General features: G+C 47.5%; 1 protein-coding gene across 1 annotated transcript; it reads left to right on the forward strand.

Moving 5' to 3' along the window:
* Window positions 1–1,313: 1,313 nt before the first annotated feature.
* LOC149354578 (uncharacterized) lies at window positions 1,314–4,643 on the forward strand. The gene is made up of 2 exons (XM_089577525.1): window positions 1,314–1,603; window positions 4,166–4,643. Exons 1-2 carry the CDS (start codon window positions 1,487–1,489, stop codon window positions 4,415–4,417), a joined length of 369 nt encoding a protein of 122 aa, XP_089433651.1. The 5' UTR covers window positions 1,314–1,486; the 3' UTR covers window positions 4,418–4,643.
* The last annotated feature ends 19,086 nt before the right edge of the window (window positions 4,644–23,729 follow it).

Here is a 23,729-nt window from a genome sequence, read left to right on the forward strand (position 1 = left end):
ATGCAGGATGAAGGACGCCTCAGGGTCGGCGCTCTGGACTACCTTGTTCCCTTGACTGGACCTGAAGATCGGCTCCTTCCCGGGTTCCCGGACGCTCGTTGCCTGACGCTGCTGGCTTGATGGTAGTGTCGGCTCACGGTCGACGATTGCCGAATTCTGTCGTGACTGCGCCAGTAAATTCTCTTTCTTTTTCAGGTTCGTTTGCTTTTCTTCGGGGGAGTCCAGCCTCCTCCAAACGTGAGTTGTTCGGTGGTGTTTTGAAGCACAGGAGTCCAGAAGCAGAAGGTACGAAAGGGAAATTATATTTACAGAGTATATACAAGGCAAACTCAGTTGCAGAAGCGTGAAGTCACACAGACGTTCAAGTACTGTAACTTAGAGGGTACTTATCTCACACAGAGATACTATCTCACACAGAGATACAACTTCGGGGAAAATCTTACTCATCGACCGGCGGTCTCGGTTAGAGCCTAGAAGTTTTCCGTACGTGCTAAGCACGGAGCCTCGTTGCGACTTATCTCACACAGAGATACGACTTCGGAAAATCTTACTCATCGACCGGCGGTCTCGGTTAGAGCCTAGAAGTTTTCCGTACGTGCGAAGCACGGAGCCTGTTTAGGACTGCCATACCTGGCTTTTCCTTCCGTTTTTATTACGTACATAAACAAAAGCCCTGGGGCGGTCATTTCTCTTGACCCGCCCCAGTCTTTGATCAACCAATCGCTACTTAATTTCGCAGTAGCCACGGCCCTGTGGGTTGGGCATAGCCTCGAAACCAGGGCTCGAATAAATAAATAAACAAATCAAGAAAACATTCGTAAAACGCTCTCCACGCAACACCCTCGCCTTCCCCCAAGAACGCACTTTTCATCTTAAGTGCATGCACGTGCCTAACTGCCTCAGGGCGGCCACCCTGGCGTGCTGCGTCCAACCGGTAGACCTTTGTTTACCTCCCCGCATGGCTACAACGCTATCAGTCAGCGGATCAGTCCTTTGATCAGTCGCGGTGGGAGGGCGACCACCCCTTTCGGGACGGCAAGGCCACGCCGCACGCGCGCCCTCTGCCCGAGGCGTCACGGCTGCGTTCCAAAGTGGCGTCCTCCCCATGCCGGTAATTGCTTCCGCATTTGTTGCTGCACTGCGCGAGCCACGCGGGAAGTACAAAGGGGAGAGCCAGCGAGGTCGTGTACGAGGCGCGATCTTACAGTATCTACCGCGAAGAAAGAAGAACTGTGAAAAACGGTCATTTACGCTTGTATTAATGAAAAAAAAGGTATTGTTTTGAGAGTTCAGAGGTGCAAAGCGGCGGCGTGATGGTTACGTAACTGTGGAGGCCGAGACCGCGCGCCAATAGCGCAGTCTATTTTTCCATGGTGCGCTCCTTCGTGCCTCGCCTTCGTTGAGTGCGTCTGTTAATCTGTGTCGCCTTTTTGGTACTCGGTTCGAAGGCTTTCTTTTACCAGCAGGCCGTGCACTTTATCGCAGCATGCCTCCTAAAAAACGGTACCTTGCTTATTTTGAGCCCGGTGCGTCGTCAGCGAAAGTTCCGCGGCAAACCGTGTGGAGCCAGCGGCAAAGGGAACCGTCGAATGAAGTTTCACAGGTGAGCCGTTGCGCATGGCACGTTTCCAAATACGCCCGCTACCCCCCAATTTCTCCCCGTACTCCTTGGGCTGTACCTTGGGCTTCTACGAAAAAAAATAAAAAATCGATGAGCAGAGGCAAGTAAGCCTGTTTCTAGCGTGTCGTGGGGCCCGCACCGAATCGAGGCGAGTGCATATTTGAGGGATGGGGCGGATTTAACAGGCAGTGGTGAATAGGTGAGGCGTGTTTCCGAAGTGAATGCAAACAACCATGGAAGAATCGTCTGTCAGCTTTTTCCGGTTACAAATTTCTCCCATGCACTGCCTTCTGCATAGCAAATGCCCTGTATACGTGCATCGTTTATTCGCTAATCTATTTGTGCTGCGACATTGCGTATTGCACCGTAAGATCAGCGCGTGCTGTGTATGAACGCGTCCTGAGCGCAGAAAATGACAATTACGAAAGGTACGAATGTTTTCTCGAGTGTATGCACGGCAGTCGGCTGTGTGCGCGAAATAGTTTAACGCGTTGGTCGTTATATATTTGTTTTTTTTTGCTGCATCACGAAGGCAACGAAGGCTGAGCTTGCACAGTTTAGCAAACGATTGATGTATTTGCCTCAAAGTGTGTAAAAGCTGCCAGTGGGCTAGCACATACATGCAACCGTGCGCGCAGCGCGTCTCAACACGTCCCACTGCGTACGCATAGGAAGCATCCGACCGTTTACATTATTGTGGTTGTACTTCATGCGAGTACACGCTACGAAGCAGAACAGAGTCGACGTCTGGTTGGTCTTGCGATGATGCAATACAATCAGCGGCGTTGCAGTGGAAATAAATTAGTGTAATAAGCGAATTAACACAGCGACTGCCGTGAAGCAACAAGCAGGGGGAGAAATTTGGAACCGGAAGTAGCTGTAGCAGACGACTTTTCCATGAGCCTCTGCGCTGACTCTGGAAACGCACCTCACCCATTGAAAGGGGACAATCTATCCCCCTCCACAGGCCTGAAATTTTGCATAGGAAAACTTTGCTTATCCCAATTTTCCGAAGAAAAAAAAAATCTCCAAGCAGTACACAGTTCAAGTGGTTTGCCCTCCCCCCCTTATACACACACACACACACACACACACACACACACACACGCACACGCACACACACACACACACACTGATGTACTACCCTACTGCCCTTTGCCCCAGAATGAATCTAAATTTTCGTGTAAATGTTGAGGTGTTCAGAGGCAATTCTTGAATTCAAGTGAAGCCACATAGCTATGTGCACGTAGACTTGCTGTGGTGACTATGTGTTTAGGTGCTTGGCAGTTGAGCCCGAAAATGCATGTTTGGTTTCTTGTGTGCCCTTTTGATAGTTTAATGCTAGCTGCCTGTGAACCAGGCAGATGCGGTATTATGAGAAAATGTATTATTTTATTTGCCTATGTTTCCTGCCCACTCAGTTGTGCTAATGCTTGTTCTATGCATGGGCTCATGCCGCTGTTGAGCAACTCTCTTTTTAAAAATATTAGCATCTCTTGTTGTTGTCTGCCTGGTGTGACTGTTGTGAAATCATACTCAACGAAACTGGCAATCCTGAACTGTAAGGCGGCTTGTAGCACTTTCACTCTTGGTCCTACCTTTTTAACACTTTTCCATATAAAATTTAAAGGAGTGTAGATACCAAATTTTGGTTGCCTATGTTTTCTTGCTTGTAATGGTGCGTTAGACATTACTATACATGGAACACCATGAGGTATCTGGCTACAGCTGCCAAATAATAATCAAATTTCATCTCTCACCTGATTCGGCTTCTGTTACAAAAGCAGTGTGACGGCTACGATGTCAGGTCAGTATAGGTCACATGAGGCATGAAGACAGCTGCAATATAATCGCTGCTGCTTCACTCATTGCGATTCTGCTGCTGTGGTGGCTCAGTTGTTATGGTTCTCGACTGTTGACTTGAAAAGCGGGGGTTCAGTCCCAGCCACTATGATCACATTTCAGTGGAGTTGAAATGCTAGAGTCTCATGTGTTGCGCGATGTCAGTACGCATTCGAGAACCCCAGGTGTGGGTGAAATTATCCGGAGCCCTCCACTTTGGGATCCCTCATAGCCGGGGTCGCTTTAGGACGCCACAACTCCTATGAGCCATGCACCAAACCCATTGCCATTCCAGCTCTTGCGGCAAGCTGTCTTTAGCATCACAGTGAATTAAAATTACGAAGCAGTGATTATGTTGCACTTTTTATTTGTGTCTCACGTGACTTATACTGACCTTTCACGTTGTAGCCATTACTTGACTGTTGAAGCTGAAACAGGTGAGATACGAAATTCGATTATAAATTATTTAGTGATTGTAGGTCAATGTCACATGGTGGTCCATGTATACTATCTCTTATGGATCATTATAAAGAAAAAAACATAAACCTGTGATGAAAATATTAAAATGTGAAGGGAATCGGAATGATGTTCATGCGGAATGATACCAACTCGGGGTATACATGAACAGGTTGCAGTCATTCACTTCGATACTGATGTTTTTTTCTTCTGTTGCTGATGTAGCCTTTCCAATGTTTTTTGTAGCAAGCTGAAGATGAGGTGCATGACAACGCCTCTACAAGTCATCCCAACTTGGATGATGAGCCTTCAACCCTGCATCTTGATGACAGCATTTCTGATGCACAACTGCCAAGGCTTGATGAGGACACCAATGGGCTTGACAACCATGTGCTAGAGGACCCCGATGAAGACTTGTCGGAATTTATCAGAGTGAACTCCGAGTCGAGACTTCCACACAGAACACTACCCACCTGCAGGCGATGCTGCTTGTATTAACATTATTAACATTTGTTGTTGCTGCTGGCCTTCCTTGGACACAAGTGGACAGCTTGTTGAAGCTGTTGAATGCATTTCTTGGCTAGAACGTCTTCCCATCGACAAAATATGGCTTTAGGAAGTTATGGGATTTGCACAAATCAAGGATGGTGGAAGTCCATACATACTGCCCAACGTGTGAGTGCCTGACATCAAGCTGCGGCCTAGATTTCCAGCACTGCACTAATTGTGCAGCCACAATGAATGTGGCACAGCTGGTGAAAAAAAGGAAGCTTTTTCATAACTGTCGACCTCAAGCATCAGCTACAGTGTCTCTTAAAGAAGTTTGGGGATATAGTTGGCGCAAACCTCCAGAAACTGACAGCTGAAACTCATCAGGGAGCTTATAAGGATATCACAGATGGCCAACTGTACAGAAAGGTCCGCTGTGAAAGGAACATGAATTGGAGTGACCTGACTGTTACCGCTAACAGCGATGGATCGCCAGTATTTAATTCGAGCAAAGGGTCAGTCTGGCCAATTCAAGTAGCGCTTAATGAGCTCCCTCTTCCCTATCGTTGGAAGAACATCCTCATCGGCGCCATTTGGTTTGCCAAAGGTCACCCACCTACTCGCCTCTACTTGAGACATTTGTTGAGAAATTCCACACTATGGGCAGCTTCACGTGGTCATTTGCCAGCAAAGTTGTGCAGTCAACAGTGAATGTGTTGTGCTTTTGTGTTGACTCGCCAGCTCTTGCTTCACTGCTGAATGCTAAGCAATACAACGGATACTGTGGCTGTTCTTGGTGCCTTCAAAAAGAAACGCTTGTTGATGGTAAGAATTGTTTCAGTCATCTTACAAGCTTTGCCTCTTCTGCTTTCTGCACACTGTACAGCTCTAAGAACATAATTTTGTTGCTTAAATGTATTCACATGCAACAAGCAACATACTCGTATCCCATGTGGTTGGTATCAACTGTTACTAGGTATAAAAATACTGGTTCATATCAGTTTGAACAAGGTTGTGTTCTAATACAAAAACAACTTGGTGTTGCAGCAAATTGGTGATGGAGGGCCATGATGATGACGTGCCAATCTGTGCTTCCCCATAAAAGCAGTGAAAGAAATTTCACTTGGGAAGGATTATCACCCATATGGGGGGGAGAGAGACTCGAAGATGGTATGGCAGAGAAAAGGATGGCAAAGTTGCTTGATTGTGACAGCTGCAACTCTGCTGCTTAGTCTTTTAAAGAAATTTTTCTATTCACATATTCCAGAGATGGAGCCTGACAAGTGCCAGGGTATAGCAGTTTTCGACCATAGGGATCGCAGGTCTTCTAAAACTCCTCATAAGTATTCTGAAACAAAAGGCTGTTGTGGGGTGCTTAGTTTACTCTCTAGCAGGCATAATGACAAAGGACGGTCATTTTGCGCGTTGGTGAGCAGTCACATTTAGCTTTGTGTTTACTGTGAGAAATATGTGCAGATATGCACAGGGCACTTATTTCTAGCTACGAGGAGATTGGGTGCTGTTAATTATGTGAGCAAATGTCTGTGCTGTCTGTTTAAACTCTTGTGATAAGTTTATTGTCTGGTGATCCAAGACGTACGAGGTGTGAAGACTGGAATCACAGTTGTCACCTGTGGTGCACATGTATGGATTCAGAATGGAAAAAATTGTCACTTGGAAGTTTTATCTTACACAAGCACTCTTGTAAGCTTTTGTACCTCTTCCTGCAGAAGCTATGCACATTAAAGGTCAGGAAGATTGACTGTGCAGGTCAGATTCCATAGTGATCCTAATAATCCAGAGATTTTCATTAGCATCTCCCATAGCCTAGGTCTACCTCTTGGAAGTTGGGTTCTGCAGTGAAAAATAGGGCATGCAAGCTCCACATGTTGACTTATTGCCCATTTACATATTCTGAGTGTAACATGAAAAGCCTAATTTTGTAAAATGCCTTGTGCATTGATTAAAGGTAGATGTGGTACCATTGCATGTAGTTTAAGTTATTGTAGCATTTCATAACCATCACTTACATGTGCATTCGTACTCTCCTGTCTGTTCTTTAGCATATATTTCTTTGTTTATTATGCATAGTACTATGAGAAATTTATCTATCATTTCTTTTTTCAGGCACCCTGAAATATATCATGGAGGGGCGAGATATGGTCGAGCGATGCCATGACACTGTGTACAGTACAATGAAACTTGCAGCCAGGCGAGACCGTCCTGTGGATGGTATGAAGGGCTTGTCAGCCGTCGCAACCCTCAGCACATTGGACCTGTCGTGGGGCTTTCCACCGGAGTACATGCACTGCGTACTGGAAGGTGTCACATCGCAGCAAATGGAACTTTGGGTGTGTTCACCAGGAAGTGCCTGGCACATTGGGAATCATGTGAGAGAGTTGAATGACCGCCTGTTGAAAATTCGGCCACCAATTTCACCAGATTGCCAAGACTGGTAACTGAGCGCTCGTTTTGGAAAGCTACAGAGTGGAGATATTGGCTTCTTTATTACAGTGCACCTTGCCTCTTCAATATGCTCCCGCAGAGATATTTGACGCTTTTCTGCCTTCTTGCACAGAGTTTATTTTTACTCTTACAAGCAAGTGTTGAAGAGAGAGATATTTTTTGTGCCGAAAGGCTTCTTGTGGAGTTTGTTGAGCAGATGCCAATTCTCTATGGTGAACACACCCTGACATTCAATGTGCACCAACTTGTGCACCTTGCAAAATCTGTGCGCATGACTGGGCCACTGTGGGCAACCTCTACCTTCCCATTTGAAGGAGGGAATGGTGACATTCTCAAGCTGGTTTCTGCAGCGAAAGGTGTTCCACATCAAATAGCAGAGCGCTTCATCATGCGAGAGGTGCAGAAGTCCCTGAAGCGTCTGGTACTACTGCCACCCTACCTGAACAAGCAGCAAAAGCTGATCTCGGGGAAGCAAGGCAATAAGCTCCAGTTAGGAGTATTAGGTTCGCCATTGCAGCCTGGCAGTCTTGAATGCCATGTTCTGGATTTGATCAGCCAGACCATTGGTGCTGTGCCCAGTATGAGTGAATACCTCAGAGCACGTATTAAAGGGTTCACTGTACATAGTGCCAATTACAACAGGACCGAGAAAACGTGCTCTGAATATATTCTAACAGATGATGGCAAGTTCTTGCGAGTGATCAAAATCTTTTTAGTGGAAAACAGTATCTTCTTACTCTGCCAAGAACTAATTACCGAGGAAAGCTTTATGCCTTTCATGTTCATTGCTGAACACCCTCCGACTGATGTTGGGTTGTGCCTAATTTGTGAGCAGAAAGTTATTTCACCTTGTGTGCTTGTGGCACAGAGCGACCAGTCACATATTGTGAAGGTGCCCAATCTATATGAAAGTGATTAGGAACAGATGCCAGGGACAAATTTAAATTGGCTTATAGCCAATCCCTGCGACGCTGCGTATGACCAGAAGTTTTCTATGTTGTCCGTCTAGAGCCCAATTATGCATGCTGAAGGACACTGTTCCCACATATTTTTTTTGCACAGTCCATTTTATTTGTTTGTAGTCTTATGTTTTAAATCATTGGGTCGATGCTTCTTTGAAAGGGGAGAAATTCTGTTAACCTTTGTAGTGTTTGTTTATTCTTCAGTGTTGCCGGTGCGCCGCTTTATTGCTTTGGCTGTGATGCAAGACGCGATCAGATTTATCTCGATTGATCGCATCCAGGCGGAGCCGCTTCGACGTTATTCCAGAATGTTCTAGTAACTTTGCACGCTTTATCTCGAAAGTTCGCTATCAGCTTTAAATTCAGCATGGCCAAGAATGGCAGGCATTCTGTCCGACCGCAGAGTTCGCCTGTTGCTACGCTGCCGCGGAGTCATTCAGTTCTTTGCTTGTGCAAGTCAGCACAAAAAGAGTTTCGGTTAGAAGCAATTTTCGCTGTCTTCTTGCTCTCCGTACTGCAGTCACCACTCTGAGACAATATTTGCCTCAGTTGTATTGAAGGTGTGCACCTTTTGCTGCATATTGTCACAGGCCAGACGGAGAACAGTCGTAGACGTAGAGGGGGACCGCAGAACGGCCGAGGGTTTTAATCGCCCAGAACAGAGCCAGCTCGAGCGCGCCTCACGCGAACGCGACCACTTCGTCCTCGTCACGGCTTAGCGCGCAGGTAGCTTGAGCCAGGTCCGTGGCATTAGTCCCCCGAAAAAGAAGAGCATCGTCCCGATGCGAGGGTATGTACAAAGCAGAAAACGAACAGGAAAAGCAGGAAGACAATGTTAAAAAAAACGAACAAAAAGAAATAAATTAAAACGCAGAACCCGAACACAGTTTAAAGTGGAGCGTCATCGCTCTCACGCGAGAAGTATGGCTTAAGTCGCATTACATGCACAATGTCAGTCCGTGGTTGCCGACGACCGGTAGACACAGTTCCACGTGGAACAACCTCATAATCCACGTTTCCAACACGACGGAGCACCTCATAAGGTCCGAAATATCGGTGCAGCAGTTTTTCGGACAATCCCTTTTGGCGGACAGGGGTCCACACCCACACACGGTCACCGATGTTGTAGGTAACCTCCCTGTGGCGCCGGTTGTAACGTCTGGAGTCCGTGTCTTGTTGAGCTGTGATGTGCAAACGAGCAAGCTGGCGAGCTTGCTCGGCTTGTTCGACAAAGGAGCCCGCATCTGGTGTCAAGTCATCATCCACGCACGGGAGCATGGCGTCCAGCATCATCCGCACTTCTCTGCCGTAGACTAGACGGAATGGTGTAAAGCGGGTTGTTTCTTGAGTCGCAGTGTTGTACGCGAATGTGATGTACGGGAGTATTTGGTCCCAGGTTCTGTGTTCCACATCCACGTACATGGAAATCATGTCGGCCAGTGTTTTATTCAGGCGTTCTGTGAGCCCATTTGTTTGGGGATGGTATGCTGTCGTTGTTCGATGGCTGGTGTGACTCAGCTCAAAGATGTCGTGGACAAGCTGCGCTGTGAATGCCTTCCCTCGGTCTGTGATGACGACGGACGGAGCGCCGTGTCGAAGCACTATTGCACGCATAAAGAAGTGCGCAACTTCGAACGCTGTGCCTTGAGGGAGAGCCTGCGTTTCGGCGTAACGCGTCAGGTAATCGGTTGCAACAGCTATCCATCTGTTTCCTCCCGACGACAAGGGAAATGGTCCGAGGAGGTCCATGCCGACTTGTTCAAAGGGTGTGTTAGGAGGCATGATAGGCTGCAACATGCCAGGCGGTTTCAGAGGCGGCGTCTTCCTGCGCTGGCACTCACGGCAGGTCCGAATGTATCGCTTCACACATGAGGCAAGGTTGGGCCAATAGTAGTTCTGCCGCACTCTGGCAAGTGTTCGCGTGAATCCAAGGTGCCCAGAGGTCGGCTCGTCGTGGCAGGCGAGGAGTATCTCGTGGCGGAGGGCGGCAGGTATAACCAGAAGGCAACTCTTACCACTGGAGGCGGTGTTTTTCTTATACAGCACTCCGCCTCGAAGACATAGGGATGGCAGCCTGCGAGCCAGGTGGGAGGGTATCGAGGGATGGTGACCTTCTAGATGCTCTATGAGCAGCTTCAATTCGTCGTCCGCACGTTGTTGTGCGATGATGTCGGACGACGTGACTGCACCAAGGAATGCATCGTCTTCTGCGTTACCTTCGTAAGGTTCCATTGGTGAACGCGACAAGCTGTCAGCGTCGGTGTGCTTGCGACCAGACTTGTAGATGATGGTGAAGTCAAATTCCTGTAAGCGTAATGCCCAACGTGCTAGGCGGCCACATGGGTCCTTCAAGTTTGTCAACCAGCACAATGAGTGGTGGTCAGTAATAACCTGGAACTGCCTGCCATACAGATAGGGGCGGAACTTTGTGATGGCCCATACTACGGCCAAACATTCCTTCTCAGTTGTAGAGTAGTTACACTCTGCACGGGAAAGTGCACGGCTAGCATAAGCGATCACTTTTTCGACACCGTTCGGACGCTGGACGAGAACCGCTCCAAGACCGACGTTGCTGGCGTCCGTGTGAATTTCAGTGGCGGCATCATCGTCAAAATGGGCTAGTACTGGTGGTGATTGTAGCCGACGTCGTAGATCGTCAAAAGCAGTTTGCTGCTCGGCACCCCACAAAAATGGCTCCTCATCTCGTGTCAAGCGCGTCAGAGGACTGGCCAGCTTAGCAAAGTTTTTTATGAAACGTCGGTAGTACGAACAAAGGCCTAGGAATCGTCGGACGGCTTTTTTATCAGTGGGAACCGGGAAGTCCGCGACGGCAGAAATTTTGTCAGGGTCTGGCCGGATGCCCTCGGAGCTGACGACATGCCCGAGAAACTTCAATTCAGTAAATCCAAAATGGCATTTTTGCGGCTTTAGAGAAAGATGAGCTGATCGGACGGCTTCTAACACCACTCTGAGCCGCTGCAAATGTTCCGAAAACGTTGTTGAGAAAATGATTACATCATCCAGGTATACTAGACATGTTTGCCATTTAAGGCCGGTGAGCACGGTATCCATCATTCGCTGGAACGTTGCTGGCGCACAGCAGAATACGAAGGGGAGCACACGAAATTCATAGAGGCCGTCCGGGGTGACAAAGGCGGTTTTCTCCCGGTCTCTCTCATCAACTTCTATTTGCCAATATCCGCTGCGCAGATCTACCGAAGAAAAGTATTTTGCTTGGCGCAGTCTGTCGAGGGAATCATCTATACGAGGTAGCGGATAGACATCTTTTTTTGTTACGCTGTTAAGTTTTCTGTAATCCACACAGAAGCGCAGCGTGCCATCCTTCTTTTTTACGAGAACGACAGGAGACGACCAGGGACTATTCGATGGCTGGATTATGCCGTCATTGAGCATCTCCTTCACTTGCGTTTGGATGGCCTCCCGCTCTCGGGGTGATACGCGATAAGGCTGTTGATGTATTGGGCGCGCGCCATCGTGCGTGACTATCCGATGCTTAGTGATGGGCGTCTGACGTACCTTAGACGACGAGGTAAAGCAGTCCTTAAACTGCAGCAACAATTCTTGCAATTGCTGCCTTTCTGCGGGCGGGAGGCCCTCGTTTATGTGAACGGCGCGTACTGCCTCTTCGTCAACTTCACCAGGCGTGTCTTCTAGGCATGCGAAACACTCAGCCACCTCTTGGACAGGGTCGACGTGGGCGATGGCTGTGCCACCAAATAAATGGCGGTGTTCATTACTGAAATTGGTCACGAGGACTTCAGTGCGACCGTCAGATAGAAAGGCAAGCCCTCTTGCTACGCAAACACCCATGGTGAGCAAAAGAGAGACATTTGGCTCAACAACACGTTGTCCGCAATGTGGCGCGTCGCAAGTGACCCTAGCCAGAATACTCGCCCGTGGAGGCACCGTTAAGGCATCGTCGGATATACGCAGTGCGGCTCTGCAATTCTCGGGGGCGGGTTTGGTGGCGGCGAGTTCAGTTGAAAATGTAACCAATCGATTTCGAAGGTCTATAGTCGCACCATTTTCTCGAAGAAAGTCGAGACCGAGAATGACGTCTCGTGAGCATTCAGGCAGAATGAGGAACGTTGCCACGAACGTGCATCCGCGCACCGTAATTCTGGCCGTACACATTCCGAGCGGCGTAACCACGTGGCCACCAGCCGTACGTATCTATGACCCTGCCCACGGCATCATAACTTTCTTCAGCACCTTAGCCATCCTACCGCTCATTATTGAGTAGTCCGCACCCGTATCCACTAGTGCGCTAACCTCCTTAGAGTCAATCAGCACGGGTATGTCAAGGGAGACCTTGGTCTTACCAGACCCAGTCGTCGGCGCCGTCTTCGTCGTCGTCGTCGTCGTCGTCGTCATCGTCATCGGTATCGTGGTCGTCAATTCGGGAAGGGTCAGTCGGCGCGTCGGTGGAAGCTTTTCGGCAATACGGCGTTCGGCGGCCTCGCCTCCAAAGGTCGCCTGTTCTAGTTTTCCCGGTGCGGGCTCGAGGACCCACGCTGTGCACCAGGTCCATAACCGGACTGATGAGGCGACGAATGGCGAGGTGAAGGCGATCGGGACGTTCGGCGCGGAGGAGGTGGTGAACCACGCCCGCGGGTGACGTATTCGTCAAACTCCTGAGGCTGTTCGGCATGCCGCGGACGGGGACTACCTGCAGACAAACCTCGGAATCCCAGAGGCCGATATGGACACCGCCGGAAGACGTGACCAGCCTCGCCACAATGGTAACACAGGGGACGTCGGTCTGGCGCACGCCAAATATCGGTCTTTCTCGGCGCCTGTCCTCGAGCTTGCCAGTAGGGAACCGGCTGCTCGGCGTGTACTGCGACTACCGAAGGGGCATACGGTGGCGCGCAGGGAACCGGCGCAGGACGGCGCAGCACGTCCGCATACGTCGCTGGCGGCCAAGCAGCTGGCTGTGGTGGCGGCTCTACTGGAGCGACGGGTGGTCTGAGCGCCTGCTGAACTTCCTCCCGAATGGCGCTAGTCAGAGTCCACAGGAAAAATCCCCCGAAGTTTCTGCAGCTCCTCACGGACCACAGAACGCACGATGTCCCGAAGGGAGCTTGTATTGGCCCCCGAAGCAGCATCCAGGGGGTGTAGAGCCGAGATAGGGTTTAGCTGCCGGTCGTAGAAATTGTACCGTTGCTGGAGCGCCCTCTCCATGAGCACAGCCTCGGAGAGGAACTCGGCGACTGTTCTGGGCGGGCTTCGCACAAGACCGCAGAACAATTGCTCTTTCACGCCTCTCATCAGGTGTCTGAGCTTTTTCTCTTCCGTCATGGTCGGGTCCGCTCGGTTACAGAGGCGCGTCACTTCCTCCACGTACATCGCTAGGTTCTCATTTGGTAGCTGAATGCGAGCGGTCAATTCACGCTCGGCCCGTTCACGGCGATCGCTGCTGGTGTAAGTCTCCAACAGCTGGCGACGAAAGTCCTGCCACGTCGTTAGACTCGTCTCGCGGTTTTCGTACCAGATCCGAGCGGCGTCTTCTAAGCTGAAGTAGACGTTCCGGATCTTAGCACTGTCGTCCCAGCCGTTGAAACGCGCAACGCGCTCGAACTGATCAAGCCAGTCTTGGGCGTCCTCCGAGTATCCGCCGTGAAAGGGCTTCGGGATCCGGGGATTTTGCAGGCTCACAAAAGAAGCAGGTATGAACGGGGCGCTGTCTGACCTTGCTGCCGTGGTCGTAGCCATGGGTGCGCTCTCTTGAGGCCGGAGTCCGAATTCTGGAGACAAGCCGCGGAGCCTGCGGCTGACACGATGGACGGGGGTTCGCACAAGAGGCACCGGGCTTGTGCTTCGGCTCTCCGAGGAAGGATGGAGCATCAGCCGAGAATACCCCGCACCTCCACCAGATGTCACAGGCCAGACGGAGAACAGTCGTAGACGTAGAGGGGGACCGCAGAACGGCCGAGGGTTTTAATCGCCCAGAAAAGAGCCAGCTCGAGCGCGCCTCACGCGAACGCGACCACTTCGTCCTCGTCACGGCTTAGCGCGCAGGTAGCTTGAGCCAGGTCCGTGGCAATATGTCATTTGAAGTTTATTTCCTTGTGCTGTTCTTGATTATTGTGAAACACCTCTGCATCTGTGTGTTGCACTGTTATAGGTCATTGTATATAGAAGAAGCATTCTGTCTAATGTCCAGTGTGTAGTCCTGTTTGTAATTACTAAAGTTGAATGTGGCTTGTAATCGCATTTTTCATATGTCATGTATGGCCTAAGGTTCAAATGTACGTGTTTTGGTTTGTTATGTGAGATTGTTAGTTTGTTATCTGAGGTTTGTTAAAATAGCGCTTCATTTTAGTGTAAATAAAGAATTATCGTGTTTGATATATAATTTTCACATATGTTTATGAAAACATGTTAGGAGGTTACCTTAATTATCATTCTACTCAACATTGTTTCACAGAGGCGATTAGATCTAGAAGGGCGACCTTCTGCTGCATACGTTCTGCTTGAATTGGTATGTTGAGGCATTTGCATCAGCACATAACATCTAGTGAAGCAAAGTTAGGGCACGCTTAAGCATGAAACACTTCTGCCCTTCGCTTTACCTGAAAAATGGTTGGTATAGTTCTATACTGCACTTTGTGATCAGTGCGACGCGCGTTAGACAAGAAGTCCAGATTAGGATGGATGCACTCTGCCAATATTTGTCTTTTTTGTGTATGCCCCCAAACTGAAGTAAACTAAATTAGGTACTGCAGTGTAGTTGTATACGTTTACAACAGCACACTAACTTCCTGTTTGTGTCAGCCAGAATGTGGTTGATTGGTGTCCAAACCTTAATGCCTATTCAAAGTGTTTTTCATGCCAAAATTAACCAATCCACTCTTAAGTGCAATTGACGACCAAAACAGTGTGCACACCACAACCCATGCAGTCTGGTGTATGCACTACAGCACACTAACACTGCACGCTGTGGGTACCAAAATACACCAATCAAGTGTGTTGTGCATGCTACAACACACCAACGCTTTCTGGTGTGCACCCTACAACACGCCAACCCGTTGTGGTGTGCCCGCTGCAGCACACCAACCCAGTCTGGTGTGCCCGCTGCAGCACACCAACCCAGTCTGGTGTGCACACTGCAACACACCAGCCCAGTCTGGCGTGCACGCTGCCACACACCAACCCAGTCTGGTGTGCACACTACGACACACCAAACCGGGCTGGTGTGCACACTAAGACACACCAAACCGGGCTGGTGTGCACACTAAGACACACCAAACCGGGCTGGTGTGCACACTAAGACACACCAAAGCGGGCTGGTGTGCACGTTACAACACACCAGCCCGGTCTGGTGTTAACATCAGAACACACCAGCCCGGTCTGGTGTTAACATCAGAACACACTACAGAAGCTGGTGTTCACACTAGGAAACACCAGAACACACCAAGCCATCCTGGTGTATTTTTCAACTGGGTTTCCGCAAGCCTAAACCATTTTGCCCCATAGGTGAGTACCGGGAAGATGCAGCTGTTGTATACTTTTATCTTAAGGAATGTTGGTAAACTGCCATTCTTGATCTGAGAGAAGTTGCCAAACACGCTACAGAATTCATTTATGGAAAAGCAAATTAAATTAAAAAAGCAGTACTACGTGCACAGGAAAATAAAATGAGGCCGCTGTGTCAGACTCCTCTTCGAACTCTCCTCCTTCCCCAAATGGGGCCTCCTTCCTGGTACTGTTGGTATCCGAGAACCAGGTCGTTCATGTCAGAGTCTGCTCCACATAACTGCATTTTTCCTTGCCCTCACCGGTGCACTAGTGTTTGAAGGCTATGCGGTGGAACATGGCTGCGAAAACAATTTAATACCAAGCAGACATGCGTTCTCCTCTCTGCCGGACGCGGCTGCTGGCACGGGAAGCGTCTGCCAATACCGCAGCCGCTTACTCTGCGCCTAATACCGGTCACAGAAACCAGGAGGCAAAACTCTTGCCTAATGCGGAGTGTGAGCAAAAGGGTTTGATGACCACTGCCACGTTCTCCAATATTATCAGTTTTGAGAAGGCGGCACGACGTGTCTGCCATGTCTTCTGCGGACCACTATTATCGAGCTGTCTGTTGAAAGGATAATTTGAAAGCGCCACATGGGGTCACATGTGCACACTATGCCAGGCACGCATCAGGTTCCCCGGGCACGTTCATGTGTGTGATGCTGGCGCTCGCCTTAAGAATTACCTACATCCGCATTTGTGATTAGAGAACTGAATGAAAGATTGACATGCTCAACGTAAAGTAATTGACACACAGAGCAACAACGATTGGTGATGTGCACGCTATTTATTTAACAATGGAATTCATACATTCGGTGAATTCCCACAAAACAATTTTTCGCTGGTTTTAAGAGAGAAAAAAAACCGATCTTATTAAGAGCCCTTTTATTCTTCCAAAGCCACTAGGTCCACGGCTGACGCGGTTTTGACAAAAACGAGCAATAAAGGAGCGGAATGAGATCACAGATGCTGAATTCATTACCTGGTAAACTCCACTTCTGCTACAGAGTATCTTCGTTACTGTGCCATTATGACTGGTTACTGCTGTCGTCGATGTCTGAAAACCAGCATATTGCCTTTATGCGTCTTGGATTATGAGCTCATTGCCATTTTCGATTTTGTATTTTATTGTTTTTAATGTTTATTTTCAATTTATTGAGGTTATGATTGTTGCTTGTTTTCAGTTTACTGAAGCGTCTGGGCTGGGAATTGTGTTCCCTCGGCTAGATTTTGCACGCTGTCGCTGTGTTATGCAGTGCATTACGTCGTCGATTATAGTGGGATCTTTTCCCCTGCGCGGAATAGAGTAGCCGCAGCTGCTGGGAGCCCAAACCTCCCCTAAAATGTTCATATCAATGAAAAAGACGTAGGAAACCAATGCATCGCAACAATAAAGAGGTGTAGAGGGCTGGCTGTGGGCCCTTTCTTGTAAGTAGGCACGAATGGTCTCATTTCACAAAGGAACAGCGCACATCTTACAGGGACTAAAGGAAAGACACCCGAGGACAGAAGCTTTCGTCCCTTTCGTTGCTGTCAAAAGTCGCTGTGTTCCTTTCTGAAATGGCATACCGACTCGCACAAGCATCAGTTCTAACATGAATGCTCTCTCCGCGTATAAACATTGAACACCCTATGTCTCCAGTAGAGGCCTGTCGGCTTCGGGCAGCCATTATCGGCGTTGTAATTTGACGCCTCATCGAAGAATTCTACTCTGAGACGCATGAACGTCTTCTTTATATCGGTGCTTCCATTCGAGTATTTACTTGTTCCGGAGACTCATGATCTCAACTTATATAAGCAGCTTTATTATACTCTCCTGCTTTGTCGCAATTCTTGGTATATTTGCAGTAAATTACTACATAAAAAATATAACTCGTGCTTCGAAAAAAGGAAAACACCGAAGAAAATTTCGAATAAAAAAGCAGGCTATCTTTAGATAGGGGTTATGTACTTTTTCAGATTGTCAGCTTTGATCACGCTGCATTGATTAGGCAGCGCACGAAAAGCATTAACAACGCATCCCTGTTGGCGTTTGCAGAGATAGGCTGCGCCTTGTAATTATTTTAGTTTATTTGCAAAGCAGGCGCTTGGCATCGACTCAGGCCGGACATTCACGCGCGAAACCATTTTCTTCCATAAGAGCGATACTTCCCATACAAGCCCGGCAGGCTGCTCCCGTGGTCGAATGTCCAATTTGTTGTGTTGAGGTGTACTAAATGCTGCGTGGGTGCTCAAGACGTTCATCATTCCAAAGAAAGCTCAACGTGCACATTCATGCGGCCGCTACTCAGTTTCGTTGTTTGTCTGTAGTACAAATTCAGCCGATAATACCATTTTGACCCTCACTGCCTGGTCAGCCTGTTGCCTTTATTTGGCAGCATGCCAACAGGAAATATTTGCACTGTCTGGTGAATATGAAGAAGAAAATAGGGATTCCTGAAGGAAAATTTTTGCCTGCCCGGAGCGCAGTAAATACCTTGCTCGCAAACGCAGTCAGAATATTTGTTATCAGTTTGGTACATGTGCAGAAATAAGTAATTTCTTTTTGTTTCTTACGGGGCGAGGGGGTGGTGGGGGAGGGGAATGAAATGTAATCAAGCTTTAGCAACTATAATGATGTTCACAGAGTCTCAGCTAGTCCAGTGCATCTTGTTAAGTGGGCACACTCATTCTTATGCATGGTGCGATTATTTGGCACATTTAAGTTTAGTGCGAGAGCCTTAAGCACGTAACTTGAAGTAATCAAGTAAATGAGTCAAGAATTGTATGACATATTACATATGAGAGTAAGTTATGATGTGCATAATATAGACTTGTGAATTGAAAAAAAAATGTATGAATAACACGATGCAGCCACACCGGTTGATTAAGCCCCGCTGTAGCCGATAAGGGCTACCTGCGGCAATGAATCGGTTGCCCCATTTAAGCTTGCCGCATTTTTTTCTCGCATAGCGCCCGTATTTGTGTCGCATCTGCACAAAACACCCCGACAAGGAACCGATGTGGGCACCTTATGGGCACGCCCGCTTTCCAGCCCTGACACGGTTGATGCGAGATCGTAGAGGTTTTGTGTATGCAGCCTCAATTAGTTTCACCAGGATTTTCCCGCTCAGAGCACATATTTATGTTCCACCTACCCTGAAGTACCCTAGGGAACAATGTGGGAGTAGTTGCGCACGCTGGTTTCCAAGCCCCGCCACGGCCTACGTGGGACCTACAGCGGTTTCTTGTGAGCAGCCCCATTTGGGTTAATAATAAATAGATAAAAATTGTTTATTTGAAAAAAAAATACCTTGTACAAATACGAGCCTGCCAAAGCCAACAATGGCCTTGTGGGGCAGTGCTCGGCAGAATGGCGCAAGCCAGAGAACGGCACACTCAATCAATACTGCACAAATTTAGAATAAAACTAAGGAAAGGCAGTGGGAAAGGACGGGGGAAAAAGGAAAAAAAAAGAAAAGAAACAAAATTACGCATACAAATCAAAGATAGAAGATTTTACTTCTTTCCGAGTGCCGAAAGATAAAACATTATCTGGCAGGTCCTTCAACACATCTGGTACATAAAAGGCGCGGACACGTTTACCATATCTTGTCCGTACTCTGGGCAAGGTAAAGCGGTCACGTGGACGTAATGCTCTGGCGGGGACATACGGGAGGCAGAACTCATTGTTCCATATATACATAAGGATTAGTTTCTTTGAATAACAGACTGAACGAAGGCATGTGCGAGCATGAAAAAAGATTGGAATTTTTAGTAATGTACACACCATACATAACAGCCCGAATTATAGATTTTAGTAAAGAATTCACTGTGTTGCGCCAAAACACTGAACAGAAATAAAAAGAACAGATTGCATATCGCAGCACACTGTACGCCAATGCGTGTGCTATTGTTCTCCTTATGTAAATAGGGCATAGTGCTTTAATAGAATATAGCAGGCAGGCTATTTTGCGCAGCCTTTCACAAACATTAACCAAATGAGTGCTCCAGGACATGTCAGAATCGAAATGGACACCGAGATAATTGACGCTTGAGAGGTATGGAATAGGAGAGCAAGAGAAATTGTTACACAGAGGAGAATGAAGAAACACTGGAGTGATGACAGGAACAGATTTCAGTGGATCGTGAAAACAGACTAATTTAGTTTTATTTTGGTTAATATAAATTAAGTTGTTATGGTACCAACTGATAACATTTACAGTATCAGTTTGTAATTCAGCCACGGCTTGATGGTAATTAGTATGACGAGTTACTAAAAGCGTGTTATCTGCGTATTGAAACACCCGGCAGTGAAAAATTGCTTGACTGAGATCATTAACGTACGAGTTGAATAAAAGGGGAGCTGAAATCGACCCCTGGGGAACTCCAGCGGTCAACTGTCTAGGTTTGCTTTTCATATTTCCGAAAACTACTACTTGGATTCTACCGTGCAAATAATTCTCAAGAAAAGTTAGGAAGGACCCTCGGAAGCCATAGCTATGAAGTTTACGAATTAATATTTCATGGTTTACGGAGTGAAAAGCTTTTGATACATCTAGAAATAATGCACAAGCGAATGCACTACTTTCGAGAGTACTATTAAGGAAATCGGCTAATTCAACTAATGCTAACCTAGTGCCACGCCCGCAAGTAAATCCGTATTGATTAGGCGACAGTATAATGTGCGCATCAATGAAGCTCTGCATTACGTGAAAAATATGTTTTTCAAGTATGAGAGCAATGCACGAAAGTATCGAAATGGGTGTTTAGTTTGTGACAACATTAACCTGTCCGCTTTTGAAAAGAGGAACTACGAGCGCTTCCTTGAGGCCAGGCGGTATTACTTGTGCGGCTATAATGTTATTTATAATTGCTAAAAGAACATTATTCAGGGCCTCGAAATTTCTGCGAAGGACGTCCACAGACACACCATCTAATCCAACCGACTTGCGCTGTTTGAAGTTGAATAAGATATGACGAATATCATCTTCAGTACACTCAGCCAGGAAGGCAGACTCAACCAGAGATTGTGGCATACAATAACTAGCCGTATTACCGGACCAGCTTGCTGCAGTAGACGAGAAAAAGGAATTAAATTGGTCTGCTAACGTTATAGATGGTGAACCGAAAATCTTAGCAATAGTTTGGTATGCGCCTTTCCGGGGACGACCCCTTAATTAGTTAACCACAGACCAAGCCTTGGACGGGTTATTTCTAAATTCAGAAAATTTACCCTGGAAGTGCTTTCGCCTGGCACCTCTAAACACAGCAGTGACTTTATTGCGAGCCATCTTATAAGCTTCACGAAGATGCTGATTATTAGGGGAGCGACGAAAACGCGCCCAGGCCAGTTCTTTTTCAGCTATCGCGGTTAGAGCATTTCCATTTATCCACGGGCATCCCGGCTTTCGTTGCTTTAAGATGACTACGTTTTTGCAAGAGTGCACTGTCTGCGTATAAACGGTAATAAAAGATTCATGCAGGAGACTGGCAGGAAGTTTTGCAAGAAAAGATTTCCAATCATAGCGTTGCAACAACAAGTCCAGCATTTCTTTTATCAACAACCTCTATCTGTGATACCGGGTTGTTAGCCGCAGCATACTGAGACGATAGAAAGCTACACCCAACAAAGAAGTGATCGGATAACTTTTGCTCAATAATAAACGGAAATACGTGGTCGTTCTCAGTGCGAACGTTGACGTGATTTATGCATGAAGACACAAGTGATGCACCCAAAATGTCGACACGTGTGGGAAGGTTGATAATGGATTCTAACCCAACGACAGCAAGCGTGTTCAAGTAATCAGCTACAATGTGCCGTTCTTTCTTCAGCACGTCAATGTTAACATCACCTATCATGCACACGTGACCAGATGGAAAAGCAAGTAGACGCAATTCATCTACAAACTTTCTGACACTTTGATTTGGCGGCCTATAAATAGCGAGCAATGTGATGGCAAAAGATTGTGTGTGAATACGAATGCCTAGCGATTCAGCACTTGTGAAGATTATGTTCAGAGGACTTGAAATCCAACCATTTTTGGTTTGGTTTGGTTTAAGGGGTTTAACGTCCCAAAGCAACTAAGGCTATGAGAGACGCCGTAGTGAAGGGCTCCGGAAATTTCGACCACCTGGGGTTCTTTAACGTGCACTGACATCGCACAGTACACGGGCCTCGAATTTCTCCTCCAAAGAAATTCAACCGCCGCGGCCGGGATCGAACCCGCGTCTTTCGGGCAAGCAGCCGAGCACCATAGCCACTGAGCCACCGCGGCGGCTTCCAACCATTTTTAATAAAAATGGCAATTCCACCACCACGGCTGTCTTTGCGCGTCAAAAAATGGTTGTGATAACCTTGGAGTTGAAACAGACCAGTATGTTCTTGCCCAATATTAATTTCATTTAAGACTAAAACATCAGCTAAATCACGTACTGCACCAGCGTGAACACAAAATTCATTTCAGTGCTTGCGAATACTGCGCACGTTTACATGAAAAACAGTGAAAGTGCCTTCGCCTGGTTTTAAAAAAACAGAAAGAGAAGGAAAGTCTCGAAATTGTTCGCACAAAGCCATGAATCAAGGTAAAAGATTACAACAGACAAAGCGGAGAATAGAAGAGGTCAGACTAGCCGAGACAAGTCACAAGGGCTCATTATGCGCACAACTGGGTCACCTTCCTTCTTTCGGGCATAAATTTTGCCATGTTTCACCCATACGAACTTGAAATCGCCCTCCTTGGCCTTAGTCTTTGTCTCCCAGAACAATTCTCTTTTGTATTTCGTCATGTTTTCGACAAATAAAACCGAGGGCTCATTTTCCTTCGCCAGAGATTCCAGTTTCTTTCGCTTTGCCAGCCCGCTGTCACGTATGCCTGTCGAAAGGAAGCGCACTAAAACTGGCGCTGGTTTTCTCTTCCTGGGAAACCGGTGCACAGCTTCTACATGGCCTGGCAGGAATGAATCAGAGGTTTTTCGAGCATAGAGCCCACATTGTTGTAACATCTTCCTTCAAATACCCGACAAGGGACCGATCTGGCCTAGATGAAGGTATGTGACATGAGGCAGCCCTAGTAACATCGATATTAGACCCATGTAGAATCAACAGGGGCAAGCCCAATTTAGGATGGCCCACTCCCTACAGAGGGCCGACGTAGGTGCTCCAGTGGTTGCTCCAGCCCCATTTTCTGATGAGGGATCCACTAGGGCTCCCTATTGTGTGCGTTGAGATTATCAGTCCGTTCCGCATGTTTCGTGGCAGGTAGAGTTTGATGTCTTGCTGCCTTTCATAGTTAATGGATAGCCTAGCCTTGCTAGGTTTCGTTTATGGCGTGTGGGGTTTAACATCCCAAAGCGACTCCCAAAGGCTATCGAGGACGCGTAGTAGAGGGCTACAGCCAGTTTAGAACACAGGCGGTTTTTACGTGCACTGACATTGCACAGTACACGGTTCTCTAGCATTTCGCCTCCATCGTAATGCGACCGCCGCGGTCGGGATCGAACCCGCGTCGTTTGGGTAAGCCGCCTTGCACAATAATCGCTGTTTATCGCGATTGCCTAGATAGGATTTCCAGCCTAAAGGATTCCCGCGAGTCTATCATACTGCGAGATCCTGACTATTTCAGTAAACTGGAGTGGTGTGGAGCCTATATCTGAGAGCTTTTCATGGGCAGTGTGGACGGGAGGCCCAGCGCCTGCTGTATGCTTTTGCATATGATGCCCTCACTCTTCTGCTTCTCGAAGGCCTTAAGATTGCAAGATTGAGCATGGGATAAACATAAGCTTTTCCACTTATAATAAAGGCCCGGATACGCAGAGCTACGATTGCTTGTGTTATCCAGAACCATATTTTGGAAATCCTGCGGATGAACTTCACGGTCTGCTTTTTGCAGCCCTCTAATTTCCTTAGTGTTTCGCCATTACAGTGTTGGTCTGTGTAAAGAATCCAAAACTCTGATATTGTCTAATTTTGGAATGGGGATCCCTCCGGCTGTGAGTGGTATCTGTGGCTCCTGCTTACTTTCCCTGCCTTCTGTCTGGTATATCATATAACGGTAAAGATCAACAAATATGTTGCGTGTAGCTTCTAAACATATGTAGAGGGAAATGCACTTGAAAATAAATAAGCATGCTTAATAGTGCCCGCTTCATCTGCGTTCTAAGAAGTTCACTCCTCAATGAAATTTGGGACGCATTCCGATAGGGGGATTTTTTTTCCCCGAATTCGTCTGACATCAGCTGTCTTCTTCTTTTCCTTTCTTTTTCTACTGTCCGAGGTGCCACGCTTTTAAAGCATGTAGCGTGCACCTGCGCGTGCTACCTACTGCCATCATCGTTTCTTGGAAACGTGCCATACAGAACACGGAACCGAA

Source organism: Amblyomma mixtum, chromosome 3, assembly GCF_055824585.1.
Source record: "Amblyomma mixtum isolate Tamu chromosome 3, ASM5582458v1, whole genome shotgun sequence".
Taxonomy (NCBI): domain Eukaryota; kingdom Metazoa; phylum Arthropoda; class Arachnida; order Ixodida; family Ixodidae; genus Amblyomma; species Amblyomma mixtum.